Source organism: Diabrotica virgifera, chromosome 5, assembly GCF_917563875.1.
Source record: "Diabrotica virgifera virgifera chromosome 5, PGI_DIABVI_V3a".
Lineage (NCBI taxonomy): Eukaryota > Metazoa > Arthropoda > Insecta > Coleoptera > Chrysomelidae > Diabrotica > Diabrotica virgifera.
The window spans coordinates 236,583,489-236,601,368 of record NC_065447.1 but is presented as its reverse complement, the minus strand read 5'-3'; the positions used below and the strand labels follow the sequence as shown (position 1 = coordinate 236,601,368).

At 35.5% G+C, this 17,880-nt stretch overlaps 1 protein-coding gene across 1 annotated transcript in view; it reads right to left on the bottom strand.

Moving 5' to 3' along the window:
* The window catches only part of LOC114331098 (AP-2 complex subunit mu), a 48,832-nt gene that overhangs the window by 11,727 nt on the left and 19,225 nt on the right, over positions 1-17,880 (bottom strand). The window contains exons 2-7 of the mRNA XM_028280566.2: positions 9,594-9,782; positions 4,451-4,613; positions 2,118-2,336; positions 1,378-1,503; positions 1,150-1,300; positions 739-972 (exon numbers count right to left, since the gene is read on the bottom strand). Coding sequence (XP_028136367.1) covers positions 739-972; positions 1,150-1,300; positions 1,378-1,503; positions 2,118-2,336; positions 4,451-4,613; positions 9,594-9,770 — 1,070 coding nt within the window. The 5' untranslated portion in view covers positions 9,771-9,782. The remainder of the gene's footprint in view (positions 1-738; positions 973-1,149; positions 1,301-1,377; positions 1,504-2,117; positions 2,337-4,450; positions 4,614-9,593; positions 9,783-17,880) is intronic.

The window sequence follows — 17,880 nt, the reverse complement described above, 5'->3', positions numbered from 1 at the left end:
CAGACTGCTATTTATCACCAAATGGGCGTTTTAATGAGTGGAACATGTAGAATATGTCAAATGACAGGAATTATGTCAGGTGATAAATAGCAGTCTGATTTTTGCATGAGAGTTTAATCTCTGTTCGGAGAGTTTAAGTCTGTTCTGTCGGACAAAATAAATGTGCCGTTTTCGTGGTCTGACCGTTCCAAATTTTTAACTTGTTCCACAATTAAAACTGCCCCAGTTCCAGTGTTCCCATATATCAAAGTTTATCCGACTAGACACCCTTAAGCTATTAACAAAATTTCAGCTTGCTATTAATCAACTTTTTTTTCATACGCGGGATCCAGAGCTATATTGTTAGGTTTGGTTTTGGACAGAACAGATCTAAGTGTACTGGTTTTATTAATGTTGTATTCATAATAAGGCAGACTATGACTATGGAGCATACCATCTTAACACCGTCTTATTAGTGTCATCATCACCATTACTCTAAAGCCCTTCGTGAGCTTTGGCCTGCCTCAGGACATCTTTCCATTCGTCCCTATCAAATGTTTTTTTTCTCCATCCTCTAATGCCAACTGTTCTGAGATCCCCTTCTACGGATACACTAGATTAGACTATAAGAACCCGCATATAGTAAAAGTGAGTTGGACGAGTGTTAAGAATGAACCCTGGAAACCCCACCATAATATCTATCTTCCAAAACCCAATAGTAAGAAGGAAGACCTAGACGTAACAGTTTAATATACTTACTTCCACACAATGGCATTCTCCGATGCTTTATATTTCGCCTTTCCTTTCAAACAAATCAGCTGGACTCCGGAAGTATTTAGAGGAGTGGGAATCTTAACTTCGATCTTCTGCCCAAGCAGAGATGGCTTAAAGTTACTCTTCAGAACGACTTTAACTTCCATCTTGGTGCGCCCGACCTCGCGAACCAATGGTATAACACGGAAAGGAAGAGATATGTCTTTGGTGGTTCTATATCTGTAAGAAATAAGAATATTGAGTCAATAAAAACTTTATTTTATCTGTGTTTAAACAGCATTTCATTTAAATTTGTGCCACCACAAGTCTTCCTGATGAGAGGTTAAACCTCGAAACATGTGTAGGAGAATAGTTGAGCTCTACTTAAAAAGAAATGCAATTGTTTGTAACACTTACCTCATAAGTTCAAATTCTCCATCGGGAGGAATAAAGCTAATGGAATGTTCTGTTTCAAATTTACTTAATTTAACACATTGATGAAACTGACAATCATCAATAACAACAACTGGTTTTCCAGATCTAGCTGGATCTGAATCTGTAGTTGTTCCTAAAACGACAAAAGAAATGAATTAGACAATCGTGATAATCGAATAAATTATGAATGAACAATTGACTTTGACTTACCCAGGCTACCTTTGCCTTTAGCTTCCATAACGATCTTATCATTGATACCAAATTTACATTCAGGCATTCCAGACAGATATGACTTCATAACTACCTTGCCTGCCACATGAGCGGATAGCACCTGACCTATAATCGAAAGAAAAATGGAGGTTGTTAAATACATCGTTAACACTCAAACCAATTACAATGAGACAAGAGAAATTTTCTCTTTTCAATAGATTTTGAGAATTTATTCCTAGAAGTGAATATAATTTTTCAATTTCGTCAGAAAATGCAAGTTAATGTTACAATTGTTTCATAATGTAATATTATGTATATAATTATTGTATTTAATAGTTTTGTTTTGGTAGTGTAGTGAGACACATTCAACAGCTGTTCCCCTTGTCTTTTGTAATTACTCCGTGATTCAAAAACTTATTGCGGTGTGCATCACTTTACGATTTGAGAGACAAAAAAGAAATTGAAAATAAAAGTTGTCAAAACTTTGTGCGCGTTTTTCTCAAAACTGCTTTATTCAAGGTGGTGGACATTGTAACTCAAAAACTACTTAGCTGATCCACCTGAAATTTTGCATATATTTTCTATGCATGAAAAAAAAGTTGATTTCAAACCATACCCCCACTTAATTGTTTTTGTGACTCATACTTTTTAGAGAAAATATAGTCTGTTGCTCTGATTACAGAGTATACTAGTCTAGGTCTAATTAACTCATTAAACATAATTTTTATTTGTTGACATACCTTGAGGAGACATTAACAAGTTGACATACTCCAAAACATCCAAAAACAGCTCATTTCTACGATATTTGATTCCTTCTCGTCTCCACCCTATTTGTCCTGTCACTTGTGAAGTAATTTGTGCTTGTTCTTCTTTAGTGGCCGATTTTATACCCTGCTGGGTGATGAACGTTTTCAAAACACCTGTGTCCGTGTTTTGAGGGTAACCAAAGTCCAAAATTTCTACAAATATTAAATTTGTTATATTTTCTTAATGCGAGCTTACAATAAGTATAGTAGAAACGGAATTCTGTCGGAATGCGCAAAAAAGTGGCGATATCAATGTTTGGTGTCTATAAATGTTTAAGAAATTCGTGTAGCGCTTTAAAGATAAGCACTTGCCGGTATTTTAACATAGCATTAATCATTGTAGTCCAGAAAGCCACTGCGCATCCGTTAGGAAAAATATTCTAATTCGGATTTTTTGCACAATCTTACTCAAAAAGGACCCCTTTTAACAAATTTGCATGTTGCCAGGACCAAAAGCTGGTCAAAAATGTTTTAAACGTTTTTTTTTGTTTTTTTTTCCTAAAATTATTATTTTTTTTCCATTGAACAAAATTTTTAGGTTTTTGGATCATTCCAAACAGAAAAGGTCTTTAACGACTTTTCTCTAAAGTTGATAGTTTTTGACATAATATAAGCGATTAAAAATTGAAAAATTGCCAAATCGGCTATTTTTAACCCTCAAAAACTATGTGAAAAACTGAAAATTTGAATGTTGCCAAGGTAAGTAGATATTCTTTAAACATCGATTGATGAAATGCCGAAGAGTTTTTTGCAATACAATATTCAAAACTCTTTTGTTTTTTAGTTGCTAATCAAGCATGCGCGACACTATTTTCCACCGTTGCATGTGTGTACAGTTATGGTGCAAATGAAAGAAATAAATTAGTTATTTGATAAACCGGCGACTTTAAGGAAAAATCCCGAAACAGGTCGATTTTTATTTTTAAGTTATGATATTGTGGCATATATGGTATAATAGTGATGTCATCCATCTGGGCGTGACGACGTAATCGATGATTTTTTTAAATGAGAATAGGGGTCGTGTGCTAGCTCATTTGAAAGGTTCTTCAATTCTCTATTCAGTACTATAAACATTTACATAATTATTTATACAGGGTGTCCAATAATTTAATTTTTTGTCAATTTGTCAAATAATTTAATTTAATAAAAATTTTTTGGACACTCTGTATAATTGATTATGTAAATGTTTATATTACTGAATAGAGAATTGAAAAAAAATTCAAATGAGCTGTCACATGACCCCTATTTTCATTTAAAAAAATCATCGATTACGTCATCACGCCCAGATGGATGAAGTCACTAGTATACCATATATGCCAAAATATCATAATTTAAAAATAAAAATCGACCTGTTTCGGGATTGTTCTTTAAAGTCGCCGGTTTACGAAATAACTAATTTATTTCTTTCATTTGCACCAGACTGTATACACACATGCAACGGTGGAAAATAGTGTCGCGCACGCCTGATTAGCAATTAAAAACAAAGGAGTTTTGAATATTGTATTGCAAAAAACTCTTCGGCATTTCATCAATCGATGTTTAAAGAATATCTACTTACCTTGGCAACATTCAAATTTTCAGTTTTTCACATAGTTTTTGATGGTTAAACTGGGCCGATTTGGCAATTTTTCAATTTTTAATCGCTTATATGTCAAAAACTATCAACTTTAGAGAAAAGTCACTAAAGACCTTTTCTGTTTGGAATGATCCAAAAAACCTAAAAAAATTTTGTTGCATGCAAAAAAAATAATTTTAGGAAAAAAACAAAAAAAAACGTTAAAAAATTTTTGACCAACTTTTGGTCCTGGCAACATGCAAATTTTTTAAAAGGAGTCCTTTTTGAGTAAGATTATGCAAAAAATCCGAATTAGAATATTTTTCCTAGCGGATGCGCAGTGGCTTTCTGGACTATTGTAAATTAGTCATTTTAGAACTTACAGTAAACACTTTTGTATATTAGTATGTACAGGTAAAATTGTACAGGATAAATATTAAGCAAGATTAAACTGCAAAATTATTCTGCTCATCATATTTGAAACATTACATATTTGGTTAAAACATCTCATTTTTGTTGAGAAAAAAATTATTAATTTGTCTGGACTAAATTACGGCCCTGTTGAACCTGGTCTTCACAAAATGTTGCCAAACTGAATTTTGTCATTTTCGGTTTAAATTTTATGGCCAAATTCCGAGTCTACTATAACACATACAACAAAACTTTTGAGAAATACTTTATTTTAAAAAAGCAACTCACAAAATACACCTACCGTCTAAGAGCTCATATATTAAAACAAAGTTGTTCTTAATGTTTTCTTCTGAGATTTTGCCAAAGTATGACTGCATCACTTCAATGATTTTGAGAAGAAACTCGAATACCATAGCAGCATTAACATTTTGTTTGGTCACGGCAGCAATCCATATGTTAGCTCTCTAAAAAACAGAACATACAAAAATGGATAAGTTCACTGCATGTCATAACCATAGACGTATTTAACATAGACTGAGCTACCCTTTCTCTTCTAAGCCGGTATCTCTTTCTAGAACATTGTATCGAGAAACTAACACGAAACTAAGTGGGGGTATAGGCACAGAAGGGGTGGACTACTGTCGCAGCTTTACTATGCGTAAGAGTGAAACAGCATTGAGCCAAAAAAAAGATGGAGTCGTCACTTCGCTTAACATGACACTCTATCTATGTTAATATGTAGTTGCGTTCGCGGGTACAGTGGACAAATTGTCGCCGACAATTTCTAACCTCACTTAATATAAATGATACCGTTAATAGATAAATATACAAGAAACAAAAAACAGTAACATCCTGTATAAAAGGTATATTTAAAATCCCTCAAAAGGGCCACATCAAAATCACAACATTACTAGTTTTCGACTGGTTGACCAGTCATCATCAGTGTTTATGTGCAATGTACATTGTACCTACATGCTAACCACCAAGATATTGTTTGACAAAAATAGGTGGGTCAAAGCCCAGTAAAAGTTGGCCGTCAAGGAAACATTGGTTTAAAATGTTACATCAAACTAGGATGTTTAAAATATTTGGCTAATCTGCCCCGGCAGAGGGGCAGTATGACGGCACTTGTCGTCATACTTTTAACATGTGAACAAGTCATATCCAAAGCTCAGATGTTACCTGGGGCAGATTAGCCAAATATTTTAAACACCTTAGTTTGATGTAACATTTTAAACCAATGTTTCCTTGACGGACAACTTTTACTGGGCTTTGACCCACATCTTTTTGTCAAACAATATCTTGGTGGTTAGCATGTACATTGCACGTAAATACTGATGATGACTGGTAAACCAGTCGAAAACTAGTTATGTTGTGATTTTGATGTGGCCCTTTTGAGGGATTTTAAATATACCTGTTATACAGGATTTTATTGTTTTTTGTATTATATGGTTATACTGCCAACTACAGGAAAACTTTTTCCTTGTGGATTTTTAAATATACAAGGTATATTTACTTTTAATTAATATTAATAACTAATTATTAAATTAGACTAGGTAAATATAAATTGTACAGTAGAACCGCTCAAATCCGAACCCAGCTAATCCGAACGTTCGGCAAATCCGAACCAACGGAAAGTGAAAGAAATTAAAAAATTCAAGACAAAAACTTAAAAACATGTTTATTATAGAGAATTAAACCAGAAAATTGAACAATGTAGGATTAATAGGACTTTGACATTTTATAAAATTTCTTGAAAATGAATACGTACTTTATACGTACTTTATACATAGTGCTTATAATAATATAGTATATTACAGGTTAAACATAAACTTACTTCGATTCTATTGTAGTCAACTTGTCAAAAAATATTGTCCACAATCTTGTGAGAACGTTTTGTGACTCAAAATCAACGACAATGAAAGCTTTGAATTATTAGTTAGGCTCATTTTCGGATAATCCGAACTTTTCGGAATCCGAACAGGCAGTCCCCCTAATTAGTTCGGATTTGCGGGGTTCTACTGTATATTTACTATTAACGATATTATTTATATCATTTTAAAGTGCGCATGCGTTTTGCTGCTAATTTGTCGCCGACAGGCACCCGGGAACGCACTTATTATATACGTCTATGGTCATAACATGCATTCATTTTATGAATTACACCAAAGTATGAAAACAATAATTCAAATTTTATTGATATGACACCATTAGGCAATCATTTAGGAATAATATCACATAGCAGTAAACAAAATATTGCAATATTGTAATTCATAATGCTTAGATATTCAAATAACTCTGACATTGGTGGCTGAAATTTTAGGTTTTTAATATCGATTAACATCTCCCTGTCGCACTCCACTGTTTTCTTCTAAACTATTTTACATTAGCACCGGAAGATGTTTTCAAAACAATGGAACGGACAAACACGGGAATAAACATAAACGGAAAGAAACTAAACCACCTAAGATATACTGACGATGTAGTAATAAAGACATCAAGTTTTGAAGAACTACAAACCATGCTAACAGAACTAGCAAAGGAATCTGAACAAATAGGTATAAAAAAGAATTTTACCAAAACAAAAACAATGACAAACATACAAGGCAATAGAAACGTAATACTAAAGAAATCGTAGAAAAAATATGTTGGAACATGAAAGGAAGCCCTAACACAATTTGGAGAAAAATGGCCAATATTATTAGAGAGACGGCTATTGAAATACTTGGGAAAACGTCAGGAAAGAAGTTTGAAGATAAAGAGACTTGGTGGTGGTCAAATGAAGTACAAGGAAAAATAAAAGAGAAGAGAAAATTATATAAAAAGTGGCAAGAAGCCAGATCGGACATAGATCTTCAAAACTATATGGTCGCCAAAAAGGAAGCGAAAGTAGCAGTAGCAAAAGATAAAGCAGAAGCGTATTTAAACCTATACGATCAACTTGATACCAGGGAAGGCGAAGCAAAGATATATAAAATAGCCAAACAGAGAGCAAAGAAAGCAAGAGATTTTAATCGGATTGGATGTATCCGAGATGAAAATAATAAAATACTAATTCACGAAAAGGATGTCAAAAAGAGATGGAGAAAGTATTTTGACAGTTTATTAAATGAAAAATTTGACAGACAGCCTGTGGAGTTAACGGAGACAGTAACAGCCATGGTTACCAGAATAACAAACGAGGAAGTGGCTCAAGCGCTTCAAAAAATAAAGAAAGGAAAAGCAGTCGGACCAGATGATATTCCTGGGGAAGTATGGAGAGCATTGGGAGAGACAGGAATAAGTTGGCTAGCAGGTCTATTTAATAGAATTATGGAAGTTGGACAAATGCCAGACGAATGGAGAAGCAGTATATTAGTACCTGTCTACAAAAACAACGGAGACATACAACAATGCACAAACTACAGGGCTATAAAACTACTTAGCCACACCATGAAAATATGGGAGAGAGTAATTGATAGACGGATACGTGAAGAAACCGAAATATCCGATAATCAATTTGGCTTTATGCAGGGCAGATCAACAACAGATGCAATTTTCATTGTAAGGCAACTGATGGAAAAATACAGGAATAAAGAGACCAACGCTCATATGGTATTCATTGATCTTGAGAAAGCATATGATAGAGTTCCTCGAGAGATTCTGTGGTGGGCACTCAATAAGAAAGGAGTCCCTGGCGAATATGTAAAGATTGTGAGAGATATGTATGAGGGAGTAACGACTAGTGTTAGAACAGGTGTGGGAGAGACTGATAAATTTCAGGTGAAAGTAGGATTGCACCAAGGCTCGGTGCTTAGTCCTTATTTATTCTCATTAGTTTTGGACCAGATAACAGCGAAAATACAGGGTAGTATTCCATGGTGCCTAAAAGCATATGATAGAGTTCCTCGAGAGATTCTGTGGTGGGCACTCAATAAGAAAGGAGTCCCTGGCGAATATGTAAAGATTGTGAGAGATATGTATGAGGGAGTAACGACTAGTGTTAGAACAGGTGTGGGAGAGACTGATAAATTTCAGGTGAAAGTAGGATTGCACCAAGGCTCGGTGCTTAGTCCTTATTTATTCTCATTAGTTTTGGACCAGATAACAGCGAAAATACAGGGTAGTATTCCATGGTGCCTAATGTATGCTGATGATGTAGTGTTAATAGGAAATATTGAAAGAGACTTAGAACAAAAACTGGAACAGTGGAGACAAGCTCTGGAGGAAAAAAGTTTAAAACTTAGTAGGACAAAAACAGAGTATTTGGAATGTTCATTTAAAGATGGAGTTACTACAAATAAAATGGTATCTTTGGATGGTGAAATGATTGTGAAAAGCAATAGTTTTAAGTACCTAGGATCGGTATTACAGAGTAATGGAGAAATAGATGGAGATGCATGCAGTAGAATTAGGGCTGGATGGATGAAGTGGAAAGAAGCGAGTGGTGTGTTGTGTGACAGAAAAATTCCAATGAAGCTGAAGGGAAAATTCTATAAAACAGCCATAAGACCGGCTATGATGCACGGAACTGAATGTTGGGCAGTGAAAAAGAAAGAGGAACAACGAATGCATGTGGCGGAAATGAGAATGCTTAGATGGATGAGTGGAGTGATAAAGAAGGATAAAATTAGAAATGAGTATATTAGGGGAAGTCTAGGTGTGGCACCAATTGATGCCAAAATGAGAGAGCATAGGTTAAGATGGTTTGGTCATGTTCAACGTCGAGACGTTAATCACTCAATACGAAGAATAGCTGAAGTGCAGATTCCTGGAAGGAGTAGGAGAGGAAGACCAAAGAAGACCTGGGGGGAGACGATAAGGCAGGACATGTAGGTAAAGGGGATTAATATTGATATGACCCAAGATAGAATTGTGTGGAGAAATGCAATTAGGAAAGCCGACCCCGCATAGGGATAAGGCAAAGAGAATGATGATGATGATCTAGTACGAGTGAATAATTGTGATTAAATTTTGTAATAATTATATTGTAAATGGTTAAATGTCAATAAATATTTGATATATAATATGAACAAAATCTGCCCAAATCTTTTGATTAAATTTTTTGAAAACTTTCACACTTTACTGCTTCTTCTTTTGTAGCATTGTTAGATTATTACCCAGTGATTTTTTGCTTTTTAATGTTTTTTTTTTTAATTGAGTATGTAAGTAATATTTTTATTTTAGAATTTTTTAATTAAGTACATATTAATACTACAATAAACTTAATGACACTTGGATGTTATAGTTTATCTACTTGTGTAAATACTTTACTGTATAATTAAACAGCAATAAATTACATAATTATAATTCAAAAGTAAACAATAGACAGAAAAAAATAGCAAACAGGTTGAAGCCTTATTAATTCTGTTCATCTTACAGTTTTAACAAATAAAAATATTTCTAAGCAACAAATCTGCGGAGGAAAACAAAAAAACCTAAACATAGTCGAGGATTTTACTTACCTTAATGTGGAAAAACGATGTTCTAGCTATATTCGTCACTGGAGATCGTACTTGTTGGCGAGCATGTATAACATTGACTCTGAAGGCATCAACTGCATTTCTTCCAATATCATCTCTATATACTCTTGAAATGAGTACTTCACCCTTATGGTTGTACACAAACAACCCACCAATCATTTTTGTGTTAATCTGTAATTTTTAAAATAACAAATACAGTGGCGGCTCGTCAGAGGAGACAAGGGAGGCTCAGCGTACCCATAAATTTTTTACACACTCTACACTGTTTTATTAGCATTAGCAGTTTTATTACATATTATTGTAGACAGGACCCTGGGTTATCCCGAGATGCATGAACGGAGCACGGAGCCGAGAAGCCCAGCAGTCTCCGTTGCTAATGCTCCGTGCAGCGCAGCAGGCGTTTAAGGAGACCCGGTCTCCTAACAGTGGCATCTACGGTGCCATCACACGCTGCCCGGAGATATACCAAGGGAGGCAGAATAGCTTCTCGGCTCCATTGCGTGCGTCTCGGGACAACGAATTTTAGGGTCCTGACTAAAAATAATGAAAAATCTAAAAGTGCGAATTTTGTTATGAAATTTGGTATGTGGGGTTATAATAATATTTGGAACAATTTGCTCAAATAACTTTTTCCGATATCTCTAACTCAAAGCAAAATATCGGTAATTTATGGTGTTTTTGAATTCGCAGTAGGCCGCGTTTAGAATTAAACAAATTCAGTTGAGTATCTTAAAAAATTTGAAGCTTCATTATGTATGGACTGCAAAACTTCAAATCTGTATTTATTTTGATATGCGAGGTATCTATTTAGGTACAAATAGATGGAATTGTTAACAAATAAACGACACAAACTTTGGTATTAAACTTTTACAATTAGACTAACTATTTTTAAAATGATATGATATCATGAAATTATGAATTAGGATGATATTATGAAATGTAAATAAAAAATGGTCAAAAAATGGGGCCTTAAATTACATTTTTTGGCGCATTTTTTTGCTAGTGCAAATTTGTCTAGATATTTTACAGTTAGGTATAGCCTCCCCTATTGTAAAAATCACGAGCCGCCACTGAACAAATATCTTATTCATGATATATGCAGAATATAGGATATATTTATGATGAATTGAAGACAGTATGTCTTCAAAATGCATCTTACAAGAGCCTACATGTCCTACATATCACTCTGGGGTCATGCAGCTGACACTCACAGATTATTTGGTCTGTAGAGAAGGTCCTTGAGAAGGACCAGTGAGGGTCCTTGCTGGCGATTTAGGGAGGCCTGTTGCCAGGCTTATGAAAAACTGGTAATTCTTACTGTACCAACACAGTACATTCTAGAAAACCTTTTGATTCATGAAGAGGACTATCAATCTTTATAAAAGTCACAAAGATCAACAGAGTTATGGTACTAGGCACAAGCAGAATATGATACCAGCATATTAACATTTGAAAAGGTGTCAAAATGGACCAGGTTATTGGATAATAGAATACTAAGTTCTTAAATATCAAAATTGCTTGACCTCTTATCTCATCCATAATGGATTTTCTCCACGGTACACAGAGAACCGGTATGTTCGCACGCATGGAAGGCGAACGCGTGACGTCATAATATGGGAACCTTAATTTTCATCCGGCAATGCTAAATGAAGCGGTAATATTGTTCGAATTTTAAAATTATGTACCTATCATCGCTTTTTAAATAAGAAATTGTATTTTATATTCTTTTTACTGTCATTTTCCAATATGCATTTAATTTAAACATAAATTATTTCCATTGAAAAATAAAGATTTTAGGTATCTGTTGTCCAATATACATTTACCATAGTATATTAAAAAAAAATAAAACACAAATAATATAAACAGAATAGAATAGAATAGAAATATGCTTTATTGTCATGAAAAATTTAACAATTTTATAGACAAAGCTTACAAGAATCATAAATAAAAACAATAACAAATACAATTTACTAAAATTATACAAATCGTCAATATAAATAAAACATAATAAAGTCAAATAAAAATCAGTAACAATCTATTGCAAAATTAAAAAAAAATTGCAAATTGCGTAATCTACCTTAAGAAATTTAATAAGAAATTTAATAAGTTATGCTGCTGCATATGACACTCAAATATAGATTAAGATTCAACTTATACATAACAATACTGTAATTTCTTAGTTATTGGTTAAGAAACTCTGCTATTGAATAATATGGTCTTTCAGATAAATAGGCTTTAGTCATTTTACGGAACTTGGGGAAAGATGTTGCAGATTTAAGTTGTAGAGGGAGATGGTTGTATAGTTTTTTTGCAGAATATAATATAGATTTCTTTATTAACTCACTGGACGGGATCGGTAAATAGATGTCAAAAGTAGAATTTCTGGTGGAATAGTCATGTCTAGGTCTTTCTGGAAAAACATGTAGATGTTTACGAATTAAGCAAACAGTTTCTAAAATATATAAAGAAGGTAATGTTAGAATTCTGTGATCTTTGAAGTAGCTTCTGCAATGTGTTGTTCTTCTGAGGCCAAACAGATATCTGATTGCTCTTTTTTGCAATTTAAAAATAACATCGGATTGGGCAGCTGTACCAAAACCCCAAAAAGGCAGACCATATCGAAGATGGGACTCGAACAATGAAAAGTATGTTATTTTGGAAGAGGCTAAATCCATTTCCTTAGAGACAGATCTTATTGCAAAGCAAGCTGAGGATAGTTTCTTGCTTAACACATCGATATGAAGGGACCATTTAAGGTTGCTATCTAAAAAAATACCAAGAAACTTTACAGAATCAACGATACTGATCTGGCTGTTATGAAGAGGTAAGGGTTGAAGAGTTCCTTTGTAGGGTAATGCTACTGTTTTATCTACGTTAAAAGAGAGTAAATTAGAATCTGACCAGGATTTTATTGTGAGTAGATCAGAAGTTATAGTAGCATGAAGAGTTGCGATATTTGAGTTGCTCCAAGTGATACTGGTATCGTCAGCAAAAAGAAAAACTTTTCCATCGATTTTTAAACTAGTGATGTCATTAATAAAGATAAGGAAAAGTAGAGGACCCAATACTGAACCTTGCGGTACCCCACATATAACATTTTTGAGACTAGAGTCTGTATCATTTGCTCTAACCAGTTGTTTCCTATTTTCCAAATAAGATTGAAACCAGTTTAAAGAAATACCTCGAATTCCATAGAAATCTAGTTTTTTTATCAAAATGTCGTGATTTACACAATCAAAAGCTTTGGCATAATCACAAAAAACAGTGGCAGTGTGGAGATTATTGTTTAATGCTTGATAAACCTCATGTAGTACAGAAAACATGGCATCGGTGGTACATTTATTATTTAAAAATCCAAACTGATTTTGTGATAAAATCTTGTTATCAACGAGAAAGGACATAAGTCGGGCTTTTAGGAGTCTTTCAATAATTTTGGAGAGTACCGGTAGTAATGCAATAGGTCTATAATTGCAGGCAATAGATTTTTCACCACCCTTATGAAGAGGAATAATGATGGCCGTCTTTAGGCACTCTGGAAATTTACCTTTCTCAAAAGAATCATTTATTAGAGAGATGAGGACTCCCAACACATTGTCTGGGAGATTTGAGAAAATTTTTATAGATAGTCCATCGGTACTACAGGAAGATTTGCTTTTGATACTATTGATTGTTTGGATCAGTTCAGATTTATCAACCGGTCTTATAAAGAATGAATTCGAAACCTTTCCTGAATTAGGGAGATAGGAAATGGGATCTTGTTGTGACACAATAGTTGATGTTATATTTTTACTCACATTAACAAAATATTCATTTAGATTTTCTGGGTATGGAAGGGAAAATGTTTGAGCTGTGTGAGTTTTATTTTGAAGATCATTTATTATGGACCAAGTTTCTTTTGCAACACTTTTGGAGCTTCTGAGACGATTTTGATAATACAATTTTTTAGCCGATTTTATAAGTTTTAAATAGATTGCCCTGTACTTGGTGATATATTCAGTAACAGAGACGTTGGTAGTAAATTTCTTGATATACAGTAGTGAACGCATGTTTTTGGCTGATATGCGGACACCTTTGGTAGTCCAGGGTTTGCGATGTTTTTGCTTAATTGTGATTAAAGGAAATGCTTTATTGAAGATACAGACCAGCTTATTCAAAAAATCACTGAAATTATAATCGACGTCCATGGAAGGAAAGTGCCACTCAGAGGTTAAACATTCACTTTACTTCTGGGTCTGTAAAAATGTTTCACATAAAATTGTGTCTACTTACTGTTATTCTAAATTGTTGAAAAATATTTGACTAAAAATAAAAACTTAACCACAAATCAATTAAGAAATTTTAGATGAAGTACTTAGAACCAATTACTTGATGACTTTTAAATTTTATTTACAAAATAGAAAAAAGTTGATTTTAAGTTAAACCATGTTAGGAATCTAAACATTCCAAGTGCGAACATTTTATTAGACGGTAATATACATACATATACAGAGTGGGCCAAAGAAAACAGTCCACCTCGATATTTGGCAGTATTTATTAGATTTTAAGGAAATGACGAAACAGGTCGATTTTTGATCTAAGTGGGTCACATTTTTACGGTACACATACATTTATCATTTGTCAACCCCCTTCCTTCCACTTCCCCCACCCCTTATTTTTAAATAGGGAATAGGGGTCCTCTTCTAGCTCATTTAAAAGGTTACGCGATTATCTACTCAGTAATATAAACATTAACATAATTATTTATACAGGGTGTTCAAGAAAAAATATTTTAATTAAATTAATTGACACAAAAAGAAGAATGTATGTAATTTATTTAATTCAAAATACATTCTACTGCTGTCATAAAACAGAAAAATATATTTTTTTGATAAATAAACATTGCTCTTCGCTTAATTTCAATATTCAAGCTGCTACCCATCTGCCTCTTGGTAGGTGGAATATTGAATTTAACGACGTTCTACACCTTCGGCAAAGAATTAAGGATTTGCATGAAATTTTAGTATGTTATAGTTTACTTCAAAAAACTAAGACTTGATTTTTTAAAAATTGTTTTACCGTGCCGTTTAATTACTATTAAGGGTCAAAGTTAAGTTTTAATATGGGCTCTTATGGGAATTCTTAAAAAGTTAATAACTTTTGACCCAAATTTACGATTTTTAATTATTTGCGCTTAAACTAAAGGTTTTTTTGTAAGGAATAACATATTAAAAAATGAGGATTGTTTACCGTACCATTTATTTTTAATTTATTTATTATAATTAATTCCGTAATTTATTCCGTAATTTCCGTAATTTAATATAATTTATTTTTATAAAGTAGCAAGCAAGCAAGCAATTTGATTTAACCCGACCTGTGGGAATGTCCACCCTCTCGAAGGGGTACATTCGGGTGTAACAATTCATTGGGGCGAGGTGTTTTGACCCGAGTAAAAACAGGGATCACCCCACCTCGCTCCAATGCCCCAGGCCATCCCTTTCCCCCCCATAGCACGCTGATGCGCGATGGGGGCACAACTATCGTAGCCAAATGCTCTTCACAATGGAATCCTGGGTAATAAGATTCCAATGTGGTACCCTAATCGAATGCAAAAACTAGGCCAGCGTGATGCGCTCTATGCCTTTATCTTCTTTCTTACTTATCCGCGGAACTAAAAAATTGCTTGCTTGGGCCCCGAGTCATCGTGCTGAGCCCTAGTGGGCTCCGCCCGATGACTCGTTGCTCGAGTTTGTATGTGTTTTATGGTTTTTTTATAATTTTTTTGGGGGCTTTCGCCATTTTTTTATTTTATTTATATTTTTTTGGGGGCTTATGCCCTTCTGTAATTTTCTAAAATTCACTTACCTTAGAGGCGATCGTGGTACTTGATCTTCGTATGTAACGCTGTCCTCGGCACTTGTTTTCGAGCTACGAACTCACTACTATCACTTATCACTTTTATACTCTTATCCCACTATTTGTTGCTTCGGACGTCTGTGCTTCCATCGGTGGAACTCATCATACCTTAGCGTCTCTCGCAGTATGTAATTTGGGTGGTGCTCCAGTTCCGCGAATTTGGTCCTTGCCTTATCTGTCATGATTTCGGTGACTCTCACCTGTTGGAGTTCTCTGAACAGGAATCTTTCAGCTACATATCTTGGGACTCTGGCGGCCTCCCTCAAGCTGTTGTTGTGGGCTGCTTGGATCTTCTTCTTGTGTGTGTTACTTACATGTCCCCATGCGAGAGACGCGTATGTTAATACCGGTAGGATTATACTATTGATCAGTCTTAACCTTGTTTTCAGTCTTAGTTTGCTTTTCCTGCCTGTGAGTCCTCTTAATGTTGCTTTTGCTATGTTGGCCTTCCGGACTGTGGCTTCTACGTGTTGTTGGAAGGTTAATCCTTTGTCCATGATGACTCCTAGGTATTTAGCTTCGTTTTTCCACTCGATGGGTCTGTTCTGCACCGTCAGCTGTTCCTCTGGCTGTTGTCTTCCTTTCTTGTATAGAACCGCTTGCGTTTTATCTGAGTTGATGGCTATCTTCCATTTTATACTCCATTCTTCTATTTCTTCTAACGCTGTTTGCAGGTTGGTCACTGCTATATCTACATTTCTATGTTTGGCCGCTATCGCTGTGTCGTCGGCGTAGAGGCTCATGAGGGTACCTGGTGTTCTAGGTACATCAGCGGTGTATATCGTGTACAGCAGGGGTGACAGGACCGCTCCCTGGGGTACCCCAGCTTCCGGGTTTCCGAGCTCGGACAGGACTTGTCCTATCCGAATCCTGAAAGTCCGGCCGCCCAAGTACGACGAGATTAGTCTCGTCATCGCCCCGCTGTACCCGAAATCACGCATTTTGTATAAGAGCCCCTTGTGCCAGACTCTATCGAACGCTTTACTTACGTCCAGGAACGCTGCTCCAGTGTACTGCTTGTCGTTGAAACCAGCTGCTATGTACTCGGTTAGTCTGAGTACTTGTAGCTCGCTGGAGTGCTCTGCTCTGAATCCGAATTGAGCTTCTGGGATGATATTTAGTCTGTTCGTTTCCGCTTGCAGTCTGCTTAGAATGATTCTTTCCACTATCTTGCTGATCGCTGGAAGTAAGCTGATTGGCCTGTAGTTCTGCGGGAATGTGTGGTTCTTGCCAGGTTTTGGGATCATGATGACATGGGCCTCTTTCCATCTGTTTGGGAATATCTTGTATCTTAGTATTGCGTTCACTATATTTGTGAAGTACACTATAGCTTTTCTGGGCAAATATTTTAGGGCTCTATTTGTTATTTCGTCTAAGCCAGGCGCTTTTCTCGGCGAACTGTTTTTGATGTGTTCGTTGATTTCTTCCGGTGATGTTGGGGGAATGAAGTCCTCTGGGTCTTCTGGTCCTTCTTCTTGTTCTTCAACTTCTTCCAGGAAGTCGTCGTCTTCGTCTTGGTGGTAGTTTAGGTCGCATTCCCTTTCGAGTGTAGCCCTCATCGCTTCTGCTTTATCCGCTATGGTGTATACCATACCGTGTCTTCCATGTAGGGGGGGGATGGGTTTTCTGTCGCTTCTCAACATTTTCTGTAGTTTCCACACATTTTTCATGTTTGAGTCTTGTTCTTCCGTCTCTTGTACAAAGTTGTCCCATTTTTTACTACGGTGGAGTTGTAGGGCCGTTTTGACCTCTCTGTTTAAAATATTTGCCCAGGATTTGTCTACTCGATTTCTTGTTCTTCTTGCTGTTTGTTTTGCTCTATTTTTTTCCCTTATCAAATCTTGTGTTTCTTGTGGAATATCTTTGAACCTTCCCATGTAAATCTCGACTTCTTCCTCTGTTGTGCTGCTTCTGATTGCCTCTTGTATGATGTTTTCGAGCTCTAGGACTTTTCCTTCTATTTCTTCTGGATTGTTTATCACTGGCACTATATTTATTCCTTCACTTACTAGTCTTTTGTAGTTTGTCCACTTTATTTTCTTTTTTGTTCTTTTTGGTGGGTTTGTCTCTTCCCATGTTCCGATCTCTAGTAGGATGGGGTGGTGGTCAGTTGATCCTTCGTTCAGCGTAATTAATTCTGATTGCAGCCCTAGGTTTTTGGCCACAACTATGTCGATATGGGTTGGAAGTCCATTTCCTGGGTAGTGGGTAGGTTCTTCTGGGCCCATTGCTATTGTGTCTTCATTGTTTTCTATGTATCTATTTAGTAGTCGTCCGTTTCGGTTCGTAGCTCTGTCGTTCCAGATGGGGGATCTTGCATTCAGGTCTCCTATTATGATGGATGGTTCGGCGATGTTTAGGAACGCATCTAGGTCAT